Below are 24,197 nucleotides of genomic sequence, written 5' to 3' on the forward strand. Positions count from 1 at the left end.
ATATATAGAGAGAGAGAGAAAAAGAGAGAGAGAATTTATATATTTATATGTATTCATGCCCATATATCAATAATGCAACTTTCCAAATGGCAAGTGATCAAACTCAACTCATCGATCACCTGCCGATTGAAAAATAACAAATTCTAAAGCACATTTCTTTTGCAGGGGGTGCAAGCCCTCTTCACTCCCCTGCTAAATTCTGACTTCACACTACAGTGAGGAACTCCATCCATCCATTCACAATCCCTTTTCCCATTCTTGCACATGGAATTGGAATATCACTTCAAAAGTGACAATCGTCTACAGCCAAAGTTCACACTACTGGGTGACTAGCCCTACCATGGCTGTACTTTCCTACCATACACTCGTACTCACGAGAACACAGGGTGGACATTCTGACTTTGCACATAAGGCTACTGAGATGAGAAATGAACCACTGAACCTCCTGCTGTGCAGAGACAACTTTAACCACCCCCCCCCCAAAAAAAACATATGTGCAACCCATAAGTAACATAACTAAGGGGACATAGCTGGGTGATAAAGCACATGCTTTGCATACATGAGGTTATGGGTTCAATTCTTAGCATCTCCTACAGTTAGGAAAAAAGCCAATATTTGTAATAATTAGATGTACTTTTTTTTTTTTCTGTTCAACAAAATGAACATTCGATCACTTGTTGATAAACCGTGGATGTGTCTGTGTGCATGTGTATGTGTGTATGTATGTACGCATATATATGTAGAAATATATAGGTTCATTGCTTCATAGGTAGGTACTAGGCTTTTGGCCCAAGGGCCTAAGTAAGCCTAGCCAACAAGGTTGAGCCCCTTTTGAGCAGAGCCACCAAAGTGATGCCCAGGGTGTATTTCCTATTTCCCATCCACTTGTCAAAATTTTCTTGAAGAGTGCTAATGAGGAACTTTGCTTGACATAGATGGGTAGCTTGTTCCAGATGATGGGAAGTCTCTGGGACAGGAATCTATCCCTCCAGCATTTCCTGTTTATTGTGAAAAGGTTTAGGTATCTAGAGCATGTAGCTTGGAGGGTTTGTTATTTCTTTAGGTGTAGCATGTCCAACAGCTCTGGGTTTGACATAGCTTCATATGTTAGGCAGAGATCACCTCGGAGTAGGCGATATGCTACGGAGTAAAGCTGGAGTTTTTTGAGATGGTCAGTGTAGGGCATCTGTTTGAGGCCAGTAATCCTCTTTGTGAGGTACTTCTGTGGCCTTTCCAGCTGCTGCAGATGTCTTGTGAGGTACATTCCAAAAGGGCGATGTACTCTATAATAGATCTAATGAGTGTCGAGTAGAGGGGAACAATGACCTCTTTTTTCTAGATGAGAACCCTTTTGTGATGAGGTGTGCCATGTAGAAGGATTTCCTGACTACTCTGGCAATGCGATTATCAAAGGAGAGACTACTGTCCACCTGGGTCCCCAGGTCTATTATCACACATTCGGCATTAAGTAGATTGCTGCCTATGTGGCAGTTCATAGGTATAGAGTTTTTACCAAAGGGGATGACAATGCACTTTTTGGCATTGAGCTTGAGGCCATGGCTCTGACATCAGACATCTGTCTCAGTGAGGCCCTTCTGTAGGATGTCCACATCATTTGGGGAAAAGAAGTCAATCATTTTCAGGAAGCATAATCTGCCTTTCACAAACCTGAACTGGGTGGGGTCCAGAGTTTGGAGGTTACTAATGTCTTTGTTTATGAGTTCCATGATGACACATTCCGTGGCCTTACAGACCAGGCTCATCAGGCTAATAGCGCAATAGTTCCCGGGATCATTGGTGGCTCCCCCTTTGTGGAGTGGGATAACTGTTGGTGTGCGCCATTCAGTGGACACAAAGCGTGATGTCTGACTATGATTGAACATGGTTCTTAGGTGGGGAGCCAGTTTGTTCTGGAGTTCGTGTAAAACGCAGCCTAGGATGTTGTCCGGTCTCATGGATGCTGTGTCTTTGGCTTTAGAGAGTACAGCTTTTACCTGTGTAGTTGTGATTACAGGGACTCTGCAGTCTTCCTGTACAGATATTGGTCCTTTATGGGCTGAGGGGGTAAAGTTAGCACTGAACCTATCTGCCAGGACGTTGGCAATATCAGTTGGTTCTGTAATTTTCATACCATTGAGCTGTAACTCAGAGCAGATCTGGGTGTTGCCACTGAGATTCTTGACATAGCTATAGAATGCTTTGTGGTTGTCCCTGGAATCAGTGGCAATTTTGTTTTCAAAGCTAGCTTTGCAGGATGTTATACGTGATCTCAACTTCTTACAGAGGTTGACCAGGGAACTCCTCCACTCATGGGATTTTACTCTCTTTTTGCAACAGTTTCTTCCTTCTGTTGTAGAGTTTTTTATGGCAGGGGACCACCAGATTGGGTTCCTTTTTTTGCAGGATAGCATCTTGGTTCTGTTTGGGATAGCATGATCCATGCACTTGTGTAAGTGCTTATAGAGTGCATCTGTGTAGGATTCAGCAGTCGTAACTGTATTGTCCATCTTCATGGGTTTAATGAAGTTCACCACTTCTGTCTTAAGAAGCATGAAGTTGGCTTTGGAGAAATTTTTTACTGTGATTTCCTTAATGGTGGGTGGGGGCGGGATGTGGATATCTAGGGTGATTAGCTTATGGTCCGATATGACCAACGAGGAGTTGACTTCAGGTATGGAACACCGGTCACTCATGTTGGTAATAACTAGGTCTAAGATACTGTTGCCCCTGGTGGGGGGTATGGAAAAGTTGATCCAGGGCATTGGAATTTATGAATTCCCGAAAGCACTGAGCGAAGGACTTGTTACATGAGTACTCCACAGTTAATGGTGGAGTAGTTGAAATCGCCCATTATTAGGGTGTTTGGCTGAACCCTAATATTTTCCAGTATATCAAGAAAAGAGTAGAGGGAATCCTGGGGCATGATGGGGGATCTGTAGCAAGCTACAATTTGGATTGCAGTTTTGCCCAGAGTTAGCTGCACTTGGATAACCTCGGATGCATTATGCTGAGCAACTAGCCTGGAGGTGTGGATATCCTTAACAGATATGGACAAACCTCCAACTTTGGTGTTCTGGTCCAGGTTAGGTGGCCGAAAAGTGTGGTATGAGTTATAGCCTGGTAATGCAGGGGTGCTCTCTGGAGTCATGAACCAGGTCTATGTCACTGCACAGATATCGATGTTCTCCATTTTAAGGAGTGCCTTGAGGAAGTGCACTTTGAGGTTTACACTTCTAGCATTGAGTAGCATTACCCTCAGTTTTTGATTGCCTGTTCCTGTTACGGTGGTGAATTTGTCATTTGAACCTTGCCTAAAAAAGGCACTATAGGGGAAGCAAGAGGCTTAGCCAGTATCCGGAATCCCAGGGGTGACAGGTGCAGGCCATCTGTGGCAAAGCATCATGGTCTGTCGACCATGTCATCCCAGGCAGACAGATACTGGATCCCCTTAGAATAACATCAGAAGCTTAGTCAATTGTTGGAGTCAATCATTTTGTACTTGTACTGCGGTATCATTCTGGGCAATGGCTGGATGCTACTCAGGGCTATGATCATACCTGCCTGGGCTTCAAGATCAGAGAGCTCTTCCATGTCTCTTTTCATGTAGTCCAGGGAGGTATGTCTCAGGTCATTCACACCAACATGGACAATGACAGAGTCATATATGTCCTTGTTGTGGAGTGACCTGAGTGTGTGGGTTATGTGGTGGATCCTGGCACCTGACAGGCAGCTGACAGTAACCTTCTACTTGTTTAGCCTGGTGAGTGGGACATCAATGTGCCTGACTACAGAGTCACCTTTGACTAGTGTGTTGGGTATGTTGTTTGGCCTTACGGGCTGTGGTTGAGTGGCTCACTGAGTCTGTGGGCTATGTGTCATTTGGGTTGAGTTGGGGGGGGTGGAGGTTGCTTGCATTTCTGCTTTGCAGGTCTCTGTAGCTTGAGTAGATTATTAATGAGAGCATCTGCGAATGTTTTTGTGTTTTCTATGTGTGGATTTTGGTGGTGTAGGTTTAGTGGGACTATGTGATGAGTGTGGTATGGTGCAAGTGTTTACGTTCTCCTCTTGACTGTCAAGTTCAGTCTTGGTTGAAGAGAGGTTTACCTCCAGTTTGTCTAGATAAGTGCATCTCTCACAGGTTGTGGTGTTGGATGGTAGGAGGAGAGGGTTGTCTGTGTACATGAGGCAATTGCTACATTGCCCCAAGATGCCCAGATTCATCAGATAGAAAGGAGAGAACACTGGGATCTGACCCTTGGACATGCCTGAATAAAAAACTACTTTCCTCTAGACAAGTGAGAAAAGTGAGTATAAGAGCTGATTTTCTCTAAGCAAGTGAAAGTAAGTGTGTGTGTGTGTATATATATATATATATATATATATATATATATATATATATATATATATATATATATATATATATACTGCTTTTATTGTTACCCTTGTTAGTTTTAGTCATGGCCATAAAAGGTATAATAAGGACTAGTTCACTTACCTTGTTAATAAATAAGCAAATAAAAGGAATATTCTTAACCTCAAACTAATCCACATGCTTACACAGCACACAAAACTAATTAGGTAACAAAATCCAGGCAGCACCCCCATTACTCATTTCTTCAAACCCCATACACTGTGTACTTTTGGCATTTTACTTCTTGCATTTACTTGTCTACTTTCCATTTTTTTCTTAGACGTAAGCAACTCCCTATATGCCCAACCCTGTGGCTACTTTATTCTTAAAAATCAATCCCTCTCTCAACCCTTATAAAATCATTCTGTTCCTGTAGTCTATTACACAGGACTTCTTCCTATGTTTTCCTTTGAAGCCTCACCCTGTCATTGCTCCACATGACCCATTCCCCCTGCCTTGCTTTTTGACCACAGTTGCCTGTACTCGTCTAACCACCAGCCTTCCTGTTATTTGTCATCATATATTTGCCCACAACAAGCTAAAGCAAAATGAAAAACACCAAAAGGACTAATGAAGAAAATGTAATTATTGTTGAGCTGACATAGTTGTAACTGATACTGTCGCATCACTAGCCTACAGTTACGTCTGCATCTCTGATCTTCTATCTGGCTCTTACCTTTCCAGTCTATAAAAAAATGTATGAGTAAGTCTATGTCCAGAGAAAAGGAGGCCTTGTTGGCTCCTTAGCAGTACATTCCAGACTATCTGATTCTGCTATTCAACCACCTGTAGAGTTTGTAGTTAAACATTTTTCAAACGGTGGCCCGTTACCGTCTTTCATACTTCACCAATATTTCTTAGCCAAGCCAGTTCGTTCACCTCACAGTCCAGAAGACTGGACATTCGTTTCTGGAGCACTAATGCATCTGTACTCAGCCACAAGAAGATTACTTTCATTTATTTTAGACTCACTGGTTTACTGCTCACCTTTATATAGCCTTCGTGGACATGGTTTGTGGCCTTCACCTTCATGTACCTTGAGAGCAATTTACAGCAAGTCAAATGATTTTTTCTAAAGCCATTTTGCTTCCTGCTGTTTAAAAATGCTAGCTTATACTAAGTGCCCATTTCCTCCTTTCTGATCTGTGATACCTGTGTCCATATTGTCGTTTCTCAAAAAGGTTTGTATCTACTGGAATGAGAACAGCCTTAATCTTTTTGTCTTCCATACTCTTCATGGTGATTCCTCTGTGTTCTTGTTCCAACTCTTATGCTGACATTCCTATACTGAGACATCTGATCAGCTGACACCTGATAGTGATTGCCAACTTCTCAAAGAACAGAACAGGTCGTAGGCATGTTTTTAACCATAAGCCAAGGAAACAGTTGCTCAGCATATGCAGCCTTGTAAATAGTTCATAAAGAACATACAGACACATTACAATTACATACTGCATGTTACTTATTAAATGCATGTGATAAAGAAGAAATCCACTGCAACTACTGCACTTGACTGTACACATACACAACAGTCTCTCCACTGTTTGAGGAGTGATAGGCAGTGTCCCCAGTTTCCATTACATTATGTGGGGTGTACTTGTATGGTTGTCTCTCCACTACTTGAGGAATGGTGGGCAGTGTCCCCTAGTTCTTCATTACATTAATTGGGGTGTACATGTATGGATGTATCTCCAATGCTTGAGGAGTGGTGGGCAGTGTCCCCAGTTATCCATTACATTATGTGGAGTGTTCTTTTATGGATAGTATAACAGAAAACTGCAGTAGAGCTGAACTGATGCATGGATGCTGCTCTGCTAGCTTGTGTCAATGCAGGTTTGCTGCAACAGTAACTGGGAATGGGGTGTTGAGGACTGTCTAGACATTAGTAATATGCTTTGGTCCCCATTAACCACTGCAGTATAGTGCTCAAGACCAATAAAGGTAGGTTTGATGGTCAGAAAGCATGAAAGCAAAAGAGAGAAGACAAATATCAAACAAATGTTTTTTTCTGGTTCACATTTCTTACCATTGTTAGGTCTGGGTTTTCACTTACAAACTAATGCTTCAGTTTAAGAGTGCTTCATATACAGAAACTATAATGAGTTCAATAAAAAATGTAGTTTTCAATAGACAGTTTTTACTTTGTCACAGAGAGAAAACATATTTGCACTGTTTCATTTTTTTAACTTTGTAGTCTTAACACATTCATTATATATCACTACTACTCTGTAACAGTTGCTCTCTTATTCTTATCTGTGCAATACATTCTTAGAGCAAATTAATATTACCCATTCAGAGATATTCTAGCCTTTTTTAGCTTTTTTTATATTGTACAGCAAAACACAGACTTAATGTGTCACTTCATTTTCCTCTTAGGGAAAAAAAATAAATAAAGGCTAGCTAACTCCAAATTAGCAAGAATAATATCTCCACCACCTATCTGAATAACTTCACTCATTCTAACATGACTACTGCTTTCAATGCACTCATTAATGACCTCTTTTAAATACCCATTAACTTTAATAGAAAATTTGCTATCACAACCCATTACCTTGTCATTCATGAAGCTTCGCTCCTCCTTTCCTTAAATGCCACTAATCAACTAAACAGACAAACGTATCTGTTAAACTAACCTAAGAAAATATACTCTGTACTCCTCTCCCATGCTCCCCAAGAAAGTCCCTTCTTTATAACTGTTCTTTTTTCAGATTCATTCTATATTTTTCCATCCAGTAATATACTCTCTAGTTATTTTAATTTCTATGTGAAAACAATCGTGCATCCACCCCTACATACATAACTCCTCTTATTCTCTATGCTTTACATTCCATCCTCCTACACATCTACTTTCATCCTCTCTATCTTCTGTCAGTTTTCAACAGAAATGGAAGAATCATTGGTGCCCTATATTTATCTTTTCCCATAGTCATACTTAGCTTCACTTGCCAGTTAAGAACATGTGATAAGCTACACTGTAAATATATGATACTGATTACTCTTAAGGCAAAGTGGTAGCGATCAATGACCACCTCTTTCCTCCACATAATTGTATACTGTCAGACATTCAGTCATCATCACTAGCATGTAATTCCATGTGGTCACGCTTTTCCTTTCATATCACCGCCATTCTCACTTTCATTTTCCATCCCCTCACTAGCCTACATTAGCATTAACAACCATGATCCGTCTTTCACTTTGCTCAAGTTATTCCTATTCAGTGATTATCTACAGTATACACTGTTTACACAAAACTAATACTCAAATTATTAGAGCTCCCAGATGAACTTCCATAAATAGTACACCTGAAATACGCATTTAACCTAATACACCAAGTGTCACGTATCTAGAGGACATTTCTTACCGATAACCTCATATAATTTACTTGTATGTGCTATGTAAGCCTCCTGCTTCACTGACATTTGTTTATTTCAGTTGTTTTATCTAAAGTCAACTTGCTCACAAATATATTTAACAGTTTAACAGGGCTGGTGTTAGCATTTTGGAGTCCCCCAAGGCACTTCCAATCTATGTATCACCCTGTCACTGCCACCCCTTCTAAGCAACCTTTTAGTTCATGCTGCAAACATTTAGGAGTAGTATGCACAGACTCACCTGTAACTACAATGCTTTATATTACAACAGGCCTGTGTACCACACTCTGTTGGCTCATCTCACAAAGGGGCATTTATAGTTACTGACATTTAGTTGCAACAATGATACATTACAACAACTCTATGTACAGGTCTGGACTTAGGTGAAATGGAGCTCTAGCCCTACTGTTTTAGCCCCCCCCCCCCTCCACACACACACCTTCTAGTCTTCCCCTATGTTTCCTTCCATCTTTTGATTGTTTATTTTTTTTTTTACTTTTTTTTGATTGTTTACTGTTTAATTAATATGTGTTGCCCCAACACTGGCTCAGTGATCAAGGAGCGGCACTCCTCACCACTGGCAACAGTGGGGGACGTACACACTGGGAGGATGACAAGTACACACACACAGTAAAGTGCAATTTCTCCTAAGAGCACACAGAGACCACAGTCAGTCTGGGGCTGGTTTCTCCCTCTTTCTCCAACTCCCCAATAAGACTCCCCACTGGCACAGCTATAGGGGTGACATCTTAGCTGAGTGGTCAAACCGAGAACTTCAGCACCCTCTCTGTTCAACCAGTGCTTCGTGACCCTGCCCAAGTAGCTGACACAAACACATACTTTGAGGTTTGATTTATACACATACACACACACACACACACACACACACACACACACACACACACACACACACGGGAAAGGCTGGCACAGGTTTCCTAGCTATGCCCCCTACTGCCAAGACCATAAGGTAGTTTTCACCACCATCAGTCACTAGTTATCAGCTACTTTAAGGCCCTTAGCAAATGGTGTCCAATCTTACTGTGTAATGTTGCTATTAAACCAAGTGGTAGTTTGACCAAGAGCAAGACTATTAGGAGTGGCCTGCACAATGTCACCAAATGGATATGCAAGTATTCTAAGATCTTAAATATGTCTCACAAATATATGTGGCAATAACAGGATTAAATATATTTAAGAATAAATAATAAAAGAACATGAAAATATTCAGTAAAGATCAAGGGCAGGGAAGATCATCAACGACCCTTCACATCCAGGCCACCATCTTTTTGAACTATTACCATCAGCCAGGCATTATAGATTAATTTGCACCAAAATAAGCAGATATAAGAACAGTTTTTTTTCCACACGCCATCAAGTTCATAAATGGTTAACTCAGCTTACTAGGTTGGGGTTTTATTTTTCCCAAGCCCCCGAGGATTCTGTAGTATTGTTTGGATATTGTTAATACCTGTTTCTTTCAGAGTTTATTTCAGCATTTTTTGCACTGAGTTGCACTTTGCACCTTGTATGTACATGTATATTTACTTTTTTGTCTTGTTCTTAATAGTTGCATATATGTTGTTTGTCTTACTCTTAATAGTTGTACGTATGTCATTTATGTAATTCATACTTGGAGAGTCACTGAAACCGGAGTCAGATTCCTTGTATGCATGCATACTTAGCCAATAAATGTGATTCTGATTCTGATCTTGGTCTGCGCACACCATGCACATTACTTTTTTTTTCCTCTTCTCACATTTGCTTTACTCTTCAGCTTTTTCAGTAAGCTGTAACTTTTTATATGCTCTGAACTGCATTTTAATTTTTTTTCTTTTTACACAACCTTTTCATCAATGATGGCTTGAATAGAAATTTTGATTAAGGTGATTGTGAGGAAAGTGAAAAAGCAATAATGATTACAGTAATGTATTCTGCTTTGTTGCTCCTAGACAGAATAATGATTACAGTAATGTATTCTACTTTGTTGCTCCTAGACAGTATACTGCCCCTACAGAAGCTATAATAACTGTTGTACACCTCTGAGGTCTGTGAGAAAAATAAAAGAAGCAATGACCACACTGTCTTCAGCCCAAGCACAAGTTGGTAATGACGTTCTGTGCACACCTCTAAGGTTTGACTGTGATGAAAATTAAAGAAGTAATAACTACACAATCTCCAGCCCTCCATATAACCTACAGCAGCTTTCTGTAAACACACACATATAAGCAGGGCTGGTGTTAGCATGGGTGGGGTTGAGAGCAGAGATCATTATCAGCTTTATCCTAACAGAGTCATATCACAGTCCTGTTCAGGTTAAAGATTATAATTATACAATTAATACATTTTTCTCAAAAAAATAACAGCTTTTGTGGGGCCCTCACACAGTCAAGGATGATTAAGGGAGCCCCTGAATCCATTTATACAATCTGCAGAGTGGGGGCCACCAGACTTCTAAAATATGAAAAGTGCCTGAATGTTCTGTGATATATTTTATGCCATACATCTGAAAATGAAATATAATTACTGGTTATCTGTATTTTTTGCTAATACCCGGAAGAATAATGTACATGTCCTAGCATTATTTGGTGTCTGGACAGATAAAAAATCAGTGACATTTTTAGACACACACAAGCATAATAAGTCATAACAATGCCAGTTTTGTACTTATTTCAGCAAATAGCAATACATTGTACAACACTGGTACTGCCACACCAGATCAGTGACTGTTGTTTAGCAATCATCAAACAGCAGCATGGGTAAGTGAGTTTTATTTACCTTGTTCTGTCACTGGTTTTGCAGAACTTCCCTGATCTTATCTCATACTTTAGCTCTGTCCTTCATAAAAAGTTTCATTTGCTGATAAATCACAGAGGATTACAGACAGTCAATGAATGCAGACAGTTTTATATTTCTTACTGTCTAAAAATGCATGTTGATGCAAAAGGTGTTATTCTATGAACTTTTTAAGTGAATTACAATAAGATTTAAGACATGTTTCTGATTTTGAGACTTTATTTTGCTATTATTTATGGCACTGGCTGAATTCTTCTGCAAAGAAGGTGAAAGTTATAGTATCTGGTGTTCTGCCAGTATTTATAAAAGTTCCAGAAAGAGAAAGCCATCCCTGAAAACTGGAAGCATCATCTCTTCTTAAAATCCAGGGTTTGCACTGAAATCAGTCACTCTGGGGTGGTGATCTCTCTAGTGCATACCTTGTTCATGTTCATTATTAGCTTTATCCTATTAGGGGCATATCACAGCCCTTTTCAGAATAAGAGCATAATCAGGAAATCAATACATTTTTCCTCCTCATTTCCCCCAACCAGCAACAGCTTTTGTGGGGCCCCCACACAATCAAGGATGATTAAGGCCTCCCCACAGCCACAGGTATTGCAGATACCTAAAGATGGCTATGATGTTAGTTTTAGTGGAAAGAATGTCCACCAGCAGGGTTTAACTAAGCTAGGGGCACTATGTCAGTGGTAAAACATTTAATGGACTTGTGAAGCTTGTTATTTGATAAAACACTGTTAATATAAGCAGAGTTATTACCAAGTTGGTTTATTAAGTATGCAAGATTGCTAAATTATCTTTTGTTGGTTTGACAGATGTTACAAAATATCAAAATAAGATAACTTGCTGTGTTTGGGGGGCCCCCAGGAACAGGGGGACCCCAGGAACTGCAGGGTTTGTTGGTGCCTAAAGTCGGCTATGCAGTTTAAGCTATTATTTTATCTAATATCTACAAAGCAGTCCTTCTTTACCATTAACAAAAAGTTCCATTCATATTGCACTTATATAAGTATTAATCCTAGTCAGTCTTGATAATGGCAGTAATAATATAATCTGTACTCAAAATAATAGACAAAATATGCTCTTTTTTTGGGAACATTTTCATTGTGGGCTCTGTATCTTGGTCTCTATACAATATCATATCCTTACATGCAAGTGGTCAAGCTTTCTTAAGTGGTATTATAGGCTAAACTGACATTTTTTCAGGTGCACTTGAAGTGCCATCCTTTAGTATACTTTCACTTAATATTGAAGAAACTTTATAATTTAATTTTACATGCCTAATTAGATGAACTGACAATGGCATGTAGACTTTTTCTACTACTGCATAATAAAAAACAAACAAATGAACAGAAAATAAGGGTGTTAATGAGACACCATCACTTTATTAAACATATTATCCATAAACTCATCATACCCCTACATTTTCTAGGTTAATATTAGACTCCATAGTCTAGCCAGCCATCCTGAACCATGGATCATGGCAAAAATTAGAAGGTGCAGCACCCAGCAGGATAAAAGCACTCTAATTAAACTAAACAAACAACTCAGAGGACAAATAAAGTATAGCAAGGCCAAATTTGAGGTAAGTCAAGGACAACCACAAAGGCAATACACAATTGTGTGCAGAGCTCATTGTAAATGGAGCCACCTATACTGAGCTAGAAGATATAGCAAACCTCCTGGCTGATAAATTCAGCTCCAACTTTACTCCCCTCTCCCCCTCAACCTTCCCTCAGTAAATATCATCAAATATAACTCCCCCTACTATCACTAGGGAACAGGTCCTTAATGCTCTCTCTAAGACCAGGAACACTGCATCAATGGGCCCAGACAATATCCCAGGATACATTCTAGATAGCATGAAACATGACCTATCAGAACCTCTGGAATCACTATTTAACTGTAGCCTCCAAACAGTCTTCGTGCCTCATGAATGGAAAAGAGCAACAGTAATCCCTCTGCACAAATATGGGCTATCTACAGACCCTGGAAACTACAGACCCATAAGCGTCACTAGTCTTATATGTAAAGCCATGGAAAGAATTATCATGGAGATGATTAATAGAGATATAGTAAACCTCCAGGCACTGGACACAACCCAGTTTGTTTTCGTAAAGGGCAGATCATGCCTATTCAACCTGATGGACATATTTGAGAAGGTCACCAAAGCAATGGATGAGGGCAAAATCGTTCACACTGCCTACTTGATCTAGCCAAAACATTTGACACAATACCCCACTCTGGCATTGTTGACAAACTCAAGAGGTTAGGTACAAACCCGTATGTCACTCAGTGGATAGCCAACTGGCTCACAGACAGGACTCAGAAAGTTAGAATTGGGGAGTCCACGTCTACAAAGAGGCCAGTCCCAAGTGGAGACCCTCAGGGGTCAGTCCTTGGACCGCTCCTTTTTGGCATTTACTTCTCAGAAGTCAAGGTCAATGTCAGTGGTATCTGGCTGACTAAATTGGCAGATGATTGCAAATTAGGAGCAGTCACTGAATCTCACACTGACACAAATGTTCTCCAGGAGGGCTGACACAGACAAACAACTGGTGTCAGAGTCATGGACTAAAACTAAATGCCAAGAAATTCATAATAGCGTCCTTTGGGAAGTCATCCATCCCTGGAAACTATCGTCTTGACAACACACCCCTTAGAGTTGACCCAGTAGTCAGGGACTAGGGACACACACAGATAGTAATCTAGCCTTCGATCATCACATGTCTACAGTGGGGAGGAAATCATTCTATGTTGCACAACTTATAAACAATGGTATGGCATCTAAGTCCAAGGAAGTCAATGTTCCACTGTATTCAGCATTCGTCAGACCTATCATTGAGTACAATGCCCCCTTTGGTATGTACCTGTCCAGGCACATCCAACAAAAGGAACGTCCACAAAGATTCCTCACTAAAAGATTACAGGGCATAAGTAATATGTCCTATGCAGACCACCTCAAGGCTCTATCCCTGTATTCTGTCTCCTACAGGCTTTTGAGGGGAGGTCTATGCCTGGCATACAGGGCATTGTCAAACCCCACGCGGATGGACCTCCTGCATATCCATTAAACAAATAGTACCAGAATTACCCATTCTAAAGACTTAAACCTTGCCTGTGATATAAACAGGACCTGCTGAAGAGATAGGTATGTATCACAGAAACTACCCTGTCTATAAAACAGGCTCCTCCATCCAAGTGTAACAGAGTTCCTCCTTAATAAAATTCAACTGCAACTTGGACAATTGGATGGGGAAACCAGAAATTCATCCTTGGTTTGGCACCTATGTCTCTGATGCAAACAGATAACCTGTAAATGGTTCATCTCCCAAGCCCATGCTTACACTTATCAGAACTTGTCAGAGATTTGGGATGCATGGCTAGGCTTAAAAAGGCCCTTGTGGTCATTAGCCTAGTAAACACCTATGAACCTATGATAGGTCTGATAAGCAAGGCTGTCAAAAATTACCTTTCCTTCAACTCATCTTCTATTTTTCCCACTGTATCAATGCCACTAAATTCATTAATTTATTTTACTTTCCTCCTCCAATGATTGTGTCTATGGAATAGACAGTCCTTTTAGTTTTCTAACAGATTTCCATTTCAGAATAAGTTTAGGGTAGCTGGGAACAAGGTTTTATTTTTCGGTGTTTTATGCTTACACCACATTATCACATAAATAATGCGAGAATATTTTCTTTTCAGTCACTTCTGAAGAGTATTGTTCTACAAACATCATTAATCCAGCCAAAATCATCATTAATCCAGCCCCAGACAGTTTTCAGCCTGCCTGCCACAGCTTCCACAATGTTTATCTGGTGTTATCATAAGTCAGAAGCTCTAGCAGTATTGGTATTGATTGCAGGACCTTACTGTGTTTGTATAGGTCACTTTCACATCACAAAGGCACGCAGTAGGTGGACTGGTGGCTTTAACTTGTCAATAAGTGTGTCTGTGTGATAAGGAAGTCACATCTGGCAATCTACTTCTTTTCCTTCCTTGCCTAATATACTATGTGGATACTGGAGGCATTCATGTGGTTGCTACAGGAGTTGGATGCAACTCAACAGTAGTGGATGGCTGGTTGATTTCCACGCGACTTCCATTTCAAAAAACTGCAAGCACTTCCCTGCTGCAATACTGAGGAACATGTAATAAATTCAGTCCATTCAACCATTTTTTAACTCTCACATAATCTAACAAATCATTTTTATCTTCACTATCCAAAAGACCAGTCTTAAATTATGATTTTGTGCATTGCCTTCCAAACCAGTGAGGTGCAACTTAAGTCATACTGAGAATAAAACAACTGAGCTAGAAAAATAATTTCCACCATTTGCTAGCTTACACTCTACATCATCACCTTTGATTGAGGGGGAGTTTGGTACCCTTAGTGGTAACAAATACCAATCTTTTCAAATAAACATTGAAATGCTCTGTCAAATTCCACAACTTAGTTTGTGCTGCCCACCAGTCTATTGGCTACACAGGTTCAAAGGTTCATACTAGGCTATCTGCCCTGGGGCAATTATAAGCCTAGCCCGATTCTGTATGGCTTACGCCACCCCTTGATTTGAGTATACTGTGCCCTTTTTAAGGTTTAGTTTACTGTGCCCCTGTCTAATAGTGACACTTGAGTAATCCCTGGGACAAACCTACGATCCCCCATCCACCTATCGAGATTCTTCTTGAAGAGATTCAGTGAGGTGCTCTGCCTCACATGAACTGGAATTCTATTCCAGAGTGAAGGGAGCCTCTGGGTTATGAACCTGTCCCTCCAGCAAGTTCTATTTATTTCTGTGCTGAGGTTCAAGTCCCTCGAGCATGTGGCTCTAAGGGATTTAGATTTACTGAGGTGGAGCATGTCCATTAATTCTGGATTTGACATAGCTTTGTATGTCAGGCATAGATTGCCTCGAAGTAGGCGGTATGCAACTGAGTAGAGCTGGAGTTTTTTTAACCGAGCAGCATATGGCATCTGTTTGAGACCCTTGATCCTCTTGGTGAGATACTTTTGGGTTCTTTCTAATTGCTGCAGGTGTCAGGTAAGGTGCATCCCAAAAGGGGCATTGTATTCTATGATGGGCCTGATGAGGGATGAATAAAGGGGCACGATTACCTCTCTTGATCTAGATGTGAAACCCTTCGTGATGAGGTGGGCTATGTAGAAGGTCTTTCTAACCACTTTGGCAATGTGGTTTTCAAAGGAGAGATTGCTATCAACTTGGGTCCCCAGGTCCCTAATAACTTTCTCTGTACTTAATGGGTTTCCGCCTATGTGGTAATTTGTGGGCACATTGTTTTTGCCAAAGGGTATGACTATACATTTTTTGGCATTTAGCTTTAAACCATGGCGCTGGCACCAGTTATCTGTCTCTGTGAGACCTTTTTGAAGGATGTTTGTGTCAGCTGGAGAGTTGATTATGGCGCCCAGTTTGCAGTCATCTGCGAACTTGGTGAGCCATAGTCCTCCCACGTTTGCCTGTACCTCGGAAAAGTATATACCGAACAATAGTGGTCCCAGGACAGAACCCTGTGGGATGCCACTTGCGACCGGTTTCGAGTCTGACATGGCTCCAGCAACTCTCACTCTGTGGGTTCTGTCTTTGAGCCAGTTTGCGACCCATCTTGTGACATAGGGGTTTATATTTAAGCTGGATAGCTTATCTATGATGCCTGAGTGGGGTATTGCGTCAAATGCCTTTGCAAGGTCCAGAGAGGCTGTGTGGACTACCTTCCCTTCATCTATGGCTTTGGTGACTGTTTCGAAAAAGTCAACCAGGTTCAAAAGGCAGGATCTGCCCTTGACAAAGCCGAACTGGGTAGGATCTAGTGTCTGTAGGTCCCCAATGTCTTTGTTTATGAGCTCCATGATGATTCTCTCCATAGCCTTGCAGACTAAGCTAGTCAGGCTTATGGGGCGATAGTTTCCAGGGTCCGTAGAGGCTCCACCTTTGTGGAGTGGGACCACTGTTGCTGTACGCCATTCTGTGGGCACATATCCTGTAGTGAGGCTGAGATTGTATAGCTGTTTTATTTGAGGGATTAGTTCCTCTTGGATTTCATGTAGGATGCAACCTGGGACGCCATCTGGTCCCATGGAAGCAGTGTTTTTTACTTTGGAGAGGGCAGCCTTCACATGAGCATCAGAGATGTTTGGGAGGCAGCCCTCTGCCAAGATAGATACTTGCTCTTTTGGGGGGGAGGGGGTGGAGAAGTTTGCACTGAACCTGTCTGCCAGGATATTGGCGATATCTGTGGGTTCAGTGTATTTTTTGTCATTTAGAATCAACTCAGAACAAGTCTGGGAGTTGCATCCCAGGTTCCTAAGGTAACTGAAAAAAGCCTTATGATTGTCTTTGGTGTCCTGTGCAATTTTTCTCTCAAAGCTGGCCTTGGAGGATTTTATGAGGGATTGTCATTTTTTGCTAGTACTGATCAGAGATGTCCTCCCTATTAGGGATTTTGCTCTATCATGTAGTAGCTTCCTCCTTCTGTTGTACAGTTTATTTATGGCAGGGGTCCACCAGACTGGACGCCTGCCTTTGGATGATTGGGTCTTGGTTTTGTTTGGGATAGCATGATCCATGCATTCCTGGAGATGTCCGTAGAATGCGTTTATATAGGATTCTGCAGTTTGGGCCATAGTTTCCACTGGCCCTGGGGCCTTGAAGGATTCCACTTCGGTTTTGAGAAGTGAGAAGTTCGCTTTTGAGAAGTTTTTCACTGTGGTTTTCTGGGCTGGGGGTGGGGTCGGGATGTGGACATCCAGTGAAATTAATTTATGGTCTGATCTTACCAATGAGGGATATACTTCTGGTGTGGAGCATAGAGTCCCCATGTTGGTAATGATCAGGTCTAGTATGTTGTCCCCTCTTGTGGGAGTGGTGACTAGTTGTTCCATAGCATTTGAGTTTATAATTTCCAGGAACCTTTGGGCTAAGGTGCTGGGGCTTGAGTAGTGCTCCCAGTCAATGTTTGGGTAGTTGAAGTCGCCCAATATAATGGTGTTCAGAGAGATCTTCATGTTCTCCAATGTTTGGATTCCTGATTTTGAGAGGGTGGTATGTAGGATGCTATAAACTGAAAAGCAGTCTTGCCCACTGTTAGTTGCACATGGATGGTCTCCGATACTTCGTGCAATGCCACTAACCTGGAGGTGTGGATATCCTTGATAAATATGGAAACTCCCCCTCCTTTTGTGGTTTATTCCGGGTTTTGGGGCCGAAAAGCATGATATGAGGTATAGCCTGGTAGTGCTGGGGTGCTCTCTGGAGCCTTGAACCAGGTTTCTGTCACTGCACAGATATCGATGTTCTCCATACTGAGGAGAGCTTCGAGTGTGTGCATCTTGAGGTTAAGACTTCTGGCGTTAAGCAGCATTACCCTTAGTTTCTTGTTCCTTGTGCTGTCTATGGGGGTGGGTTTGACTTTTGAGCCTTGCCTAAAAAAGGCACTATGGGGGTGGCAAGAGCCTTTGCCAATATCCGAAAGCCCAGTGGTGACAGGTGCAAGCTGTCCCTAGCGAAGCAACGTGGCTTGTCGAGCATGTCATCCCAGGCTGACAGACACTGGATCCCCTTTGAATGACACCAAAATTTTAGCCAATTGTTAAAATCGATCATTTTGCATTCACTCTCAACACCATCAGCTTCTCTAGATGGCAAGCACTCAACATCATGGTGACTTAGTTCGGGTCTATATTAGAACATCAAAGTTTCAGAACATCGAATGTTCTAATATCAAACCCTATTCAGTGAACGCTGAAAATAGTGAAGCTGCAGAAAAACAAATTTTTTCCCAGGGAAAGAATTTGGTTGTCCGTTTCTGTCGCTTTGCTATTTTCAGCGCTGTGGTGGAAAGTTACGGGTCAGGTTCAGGTACATGTGCAATTGTGTGGACGTGAGGGTTAGGGCGGGTTAGGTGAGTTAGGGTTAGGGCATGGGTCAGGTAAGTGTGCGACTGTGTGGACGTGAGGGTTAGGGCGGGGTAGGTGAGTGTGTGATTGTGAAGGACCTTAGGGTTAGGGTTTGGATTAAGGTAAGTGGATAGTTAGTGATGTATGTACAGTTTAGTGTAAGGTTAGATGTAAGATTTTAGGTGTATGTGTGTGGATTGCTGTTAGTTTGGTGTGCTTGTGTTGTGTGAATGTGTTTCGGAACAGCAACTTTTTTCCCTAGGAAAAAAATTCACTGTTCTGAGTGTTCGATGTTGTCAGCGTTCGCTGAATAGGGTTCGATATTAGAACAGTCGATGTTCTGAAACTTCAATGTTCTAATATAGACCCATTAGTTGTGATTCTTGAGGTAGCTCTCTCTAAAAACTCAGGTTCCACAAAATAATTTATCTTCAAACATTCACCGATGACTATCTTTTATCTCCCACAAAACTACATCTGGTTAACTATTTTAATACATTTATTAAATCATTTTCACTAGTAAGAAAACAGAGCAATCTGAGAAAATGTCCACCTTCAAGCAACATCAGCATAACTATTTTCATATATGCTAACTACGCATACTCCTGACAGATGCACATGTGTATAAATAAAGCCAATATACTTCATATAATATACTGATTAAGCAACAAAATAGGTAGTATAAACTGTAGAGGGCAACCATGTATATGCAATGAAAATGCAGCTTTGGGTAGATTCAAGGGTGTAATATAAAACAATTAATTGGCACTTCAAGTATAATATATTGAAAGGCAAGCATATAACAGAGTCTGTCCTAGGTAATGGGCAATGAAAACTATATGTGAAACAGTAAAAACAAACATATAGAACTTCAAATGGAGGTGTGTGACCTTTCTTTCTAATACTGATTCCTATTAAATCAGCTTATACCAGCTTTTTTGTTGTTCATACATACTTCAATAATTTATATACATTCCAAAGCTATAAATTGATAAAATGCAACACTGTTCCTTTCCCAATATGTATGTATTGCATTAAATATGCATTACATTTTATAATGCATTTGACATCTCATAATTCAAAAGGAAAGATAAGACTGACACAAGGATTGCCGAGTCATAGGAGGGGCACGGTAATGCTCTTGGTGTCAAGGTTACAATGGGAGCAAACAGTGAAAAGGTACATTTTTTATTTTGTGCCTAAACTTTTTTTTCTCCTTCCTCTGCTCTCCCATCCAGCATTAGTAAGAACGGACATCCCCATCCTCAACACAAGGCTGGTAGCTAATGTAAAAAGACTGAAAGATCAGATCTCTCCAGCTGATTTACCTCACAGAAAAAGAAATATGAATGCCATTTCAAAAATGCATTAAGGATCCTACCCCCCCCCCCTTTGTATTAGCTAGGTGCGATGGCAGAAAGTTCACAGAACCAAATACTTTTGTTGCACATACACAATTCATTTGACTTGCTGATGATTATCAACAGAAATATATTACATTCACATGAAAATGTAAATTAGTCACTCTGTCTGCTAGCACTGACAGACACTAAGGTAACAACCAATTCACGTTTTCTGTAGTCACACACTGTCGCTTCACTCCACCATTACTTTTGATGTAGTCAGACAGCTGATGATGAAAGAGATAAATAATGGAGATGTCATCCAGTGATGTACAGCTATGATGTGTGACTACAATAATATTCACCTTAAGTACGAATATAACGACACAAAAATATTCTGTAGTTGTACAAATCCAAACGGCATGCATAGCCACACCCATTTCTGTATCTGAAAGAATAGGTGAGGGGAATGGCCAAAGTAACTGCTAATTTGGAGTTCTTTATGAATTGCAGTCACTAAAGTAATTGTTAATTTGGAGTATTATTTCACAAAGTCAGTGTCTACAAAGAGCACATTAATTCACTGTTTCATTCATAAATGGTGAACTGCAGTTACTCATTATGTGTGGTTGTTAGGAAAGTATTCAAAGAGCTAGTAGGTACTTAAAAACATAGAAAGCATGACTTTAATGTTTCAGTGTGCCAAACTTGCATGTACATTTTTTCTAAAAATATACTTACCAGTGCTTTGGCATTAGGATTAGCTTTCTTATCCAAGAGAACCTTGGCAACTTTGTAGTGACCACAGTGGGCAGCAACGTGTAGGGCAGTAAGATAGTCATTTGTGACATCATCAACAGGCACATTATGTTGAAGTAAAAGCTGGACACAGTTGAGGTGATCCCCTTGGGTTGCCATGTGTAATGGAGACAATCCATTCTAAATAGAGACAAAAGAAGAGTATGAGAAATGCAGAAAATTACGTATCAAAATCAGAGGTAAATGTATAATCAAACTGCAAGTCACATTTAAAACAGTTAACAGATTTACGTATGGGAGTTTAACAGTAGTTTCAAACTTAGCAGTCATGAACAAGTGTTGTAAAGAATATGTAAATCTGCTTAGTCACATCTTTACTTACAAATAATGGGACAGAATTACAACCAGTACTGACAATTCAATGTATTAGTTATTAAAACAATTCAAAATTTAATCTGCCATTACAAAAAAAAAAAAAAAAAAAACTCCATTTTGCAGTAGAAAACAATTAGAACAAATATAATGTGAGGAGGGAGAAATCAGGATATACTGAAATAAACTGTTTAGAGGACAACTTGTTTCTGTGTGGCTTAACACGCCAAAGAAAAAATGGACAAGTGGTAACAGTGGACAGAAACACAAAATGAATATAGAACTAGACAGAGTGACCCTAGGTAAAGATTTACAAAAATCATTCAGTTCGTTTACTTAAAGATCAGCTTAAGACACGGAAACATCATATCTAAGGGCTTACTAATTATAGTATCATCTTAATGATGCAAACAGTGGTATGAGTGGAAATTAATAAAAAACACTTGGTCAGCGAAAATCCGAATTCAGAAATTAGCAACACACTCTAGTGCCTCAGCCTGAACAGCCTTCAAGGAGTAAAATCACAAATTACAAACATTCGATATATACTCCAAGCCAGTAACACCAATTAAATAATAATTGAATGAACCTACTAAAAAGCAGCACATTTAAATAAGAACTGGAAATGGTTTGTAGGAGATCTACATACAGATATATCTCATTCAACAATGAAGCTGGATAAAGTCTAAATGAATGTTATTAATAATAATAATAATAATAATAATAATAATAATAATAATAATAATAATAGTAATAATAAGCTTACAAAGGAGCTAGGATTGAACAATGACAAGTCTGGCCCATCTGGTTAATGATCTGGGTTCAGTTCATATCAATGGTGATGAACATCTGGAATGGGGGAATATACTGGCCCTCATCACTTTACACATTATATAATGAGTGCCTGTGATGTAGCTTTCAATACTTCTGAAGAGCTACAGTACAGCAGTCATCTGTGATATCAAAGCATTTCTGTGAGTGTAGAGAAGTACAAGCACTTTACTTAGTTATTTACATCAGTCTGCTGGGCACACAGTATATCAGCAGTGTACGCATAAAGTTGTGAATTATGTGCACATGTCCATAGGTTTGGTGAATATGCTTAAGGCCTACCCCATATTCCTTACTGGAACATATGGGTGTCCATGTAGTCATCTAATTAATTAATTAAGATATTGATTGATGAGTAGAGTTTGACAGTGAGAGAGTTTTATTCCTCGATGCTGGAGTCCAAAATGTTAAGTTGTCATGGTAATGAAATGACTGACATTTATTGAGGCCAACTGCCCTTTTGTGTTCAGGTCACTTGGGGGGATTCTCAGTCTAGGGTTTTTATGAACTAAGAGGTCCCTTTAATGCTCTGTATGTCAAGCAGAGTTCTTCTCTAAGACGTGGATAAGGTGGAGGGAGGAGAGCTGCTACAGTCTTTCTGTAGGACAAAGCTTAGGTTCATAGTTTCATAGGTAAGTACTAGGCTATCTGCCAGAGGGCATCTATAAGCCTAGCCAGAATATGTTGGCTTTTGCCGCCCCCTTAGAATAGTTCCCTTTGCTTCTATCCAGCAGAGCCATTAGTTCCTGTGCCTCTGTCCAGCAGAGCCACTGCAGTGATCCCCGGGGTAAATTTTCTGTTTCCCATCCACTCGTCAAGGTTTCTCTTGAAGAGTGTTAGTGAGGGGCTCTGCCTAATGTAGGTTGGAATCCTGTTCCAAAGCATGGGGGTCTCTGGGACAGGAATCTATCCCTCCAGCATGTCCTAGTTATCATTGTGGTGAGGTTTAGATCCCTTGAGCGTGTGGCTCTCGCGGATTTGTTTTTTTTTAGGTGGAGCATGTCCATCAATTCTGGGTTGGACACAGCCTTGTATGTCAGGCAGAGATCACCTCTGATTAAGCGGTATGCAACTGAGTACAGCTGAGGTTTCTTCAGTCAGGCTGCATAGGGCATATGTTTGAGGCCAGTAATCCTATTGGTGAGGTACCTCTGTTGTCATTCCTGCTGTTGCAGGTGTCTTGTAAGGTACATCCCAAATGGGGCGTTGTACTCTATGATGGGTCTGATGAGAGATGAGTAGAGGGGCACAATAAACTCTTTTGTTCTAGATGCGAACCCTTTTGTGATTAGGTGGGCCCCATAGAAGGATTTTCTAACCACCTTGGCAATATGACTATCAAAGGAGAGATTAGATTACTATCTACTTGGGTCCCCAGATCGCTTATTACATTTTCTGTATTTAGGGGACTATCACGTATGTGGTAGTTTGTGGGTCCTTTGTTTTTTTCCAAAGTGGATGACTATGCACTTTTTGGCATTTAGCTTGAGGCCATGATTTTGACACCAGGTATCCGTCTCAGTGAGACCCTTCTGGAGGATGTCTGTATCAGCTGGTGAGTCAGTTATGGCCCCCAGTTTGCAGTCGCCTGTGAACTTGGTCAGCCATAGTCCTCCTGTGCTTGCCTGTACCTCTGAGAAGTACATACCGAACAGGACACGAAACTCTTTGAATCTTTGTACCATCTACAACTGCACCAGATGGTCCATGAATGATTACAACACTGAGTGCAGAATTCTATAGCTGTCCCATAAGAGGTAGATACACAAAGAGGAATAATAATTATATCCCATGGCATGGTTCTTGACCCCACTGACAATCAACTGGACAATTCCACATACTTTAAGGAGAGTAAAAGCTATATGGGTATCAAATAAAAGGTCATCATCTACAGGGAAGGTCCCTTACACTTTTGTTAAGTTTTAGTTGCTGATCAACAGTATGCAAAACTAGCAGGAGATTTTGCCAAACAGTACAAGCCTACATTTTTAAACAGTGAAGGCAAAAGGGTTTTCCATAACTCCACTAATATGGAATTATAATGGAATTGAGTGATGCAAACTACAAATATCAATTTATTAATTGCCACTGGAATACAACAATGAAGGCAGGATACTGTTGGAATGAACACCTGACAACGAAGGTTAGACCTACTGTGAAAATAAGTATTTTTGTTATCAGAAGAAGGAGAAAAACTAGTGATACAGTTTAAATGGAAAAACTAGAATAGGTAAAATTATAGGAAGTTTCATAGTATGCATTCCTTTTTCAAACAGTAACATCGGCCAGGTATATGACCCTAGTAAATGACACACCTCATACTGGCTTATGATCTTAGTAAATTCTAAACACAGTCCATGCTAAGGTCTCATTGTAAAGGAAACTGGAATTCAAGA

At 40.5% G+C, this 24,197-nt stretch overlaps 1 protein-coding gene across 7 annotated transcripts in view; it reads right to left on the minus strand.

The window, feature by feature from the left end:
* Positions 1–24,197, minus strand: part of ANK3 (ankyrin 3) — a 2,432,060-nt gene that overhangs the window by 1,078,658 nt on the left and 1,329,205 nt on the right. For all 7 annotated transcript variants that reach the window (XM_044056400.1, XM_044056402.1, XM_044056401.1 and 4 more), the window contains one exon: positions 20,581–20,778. In XM_044056400.1, coding sequence (XP_043912335.1) covers positions 20,581–20,778 — 198 coding nt within the window. The remainder of the gene's footprint in view (positions 1–20,580; positions 20,779–24,197) is intronic.

The sequence above is a fragment of the Protopterus annectens genome, chromosome 14.part0 (genome assembly GCF_019279795.1).
Source record: "Protopterus annectens isolate FY-2018-M chromosome 14.part0, PAN1.0, whole genome shotgun sequence".
NCBI classification, from domain to species: Eukaryota; Metazoa; Chordata; order Ceratodontiformes; family Protopteridae; genus Protopterus; species Protopterus annectens.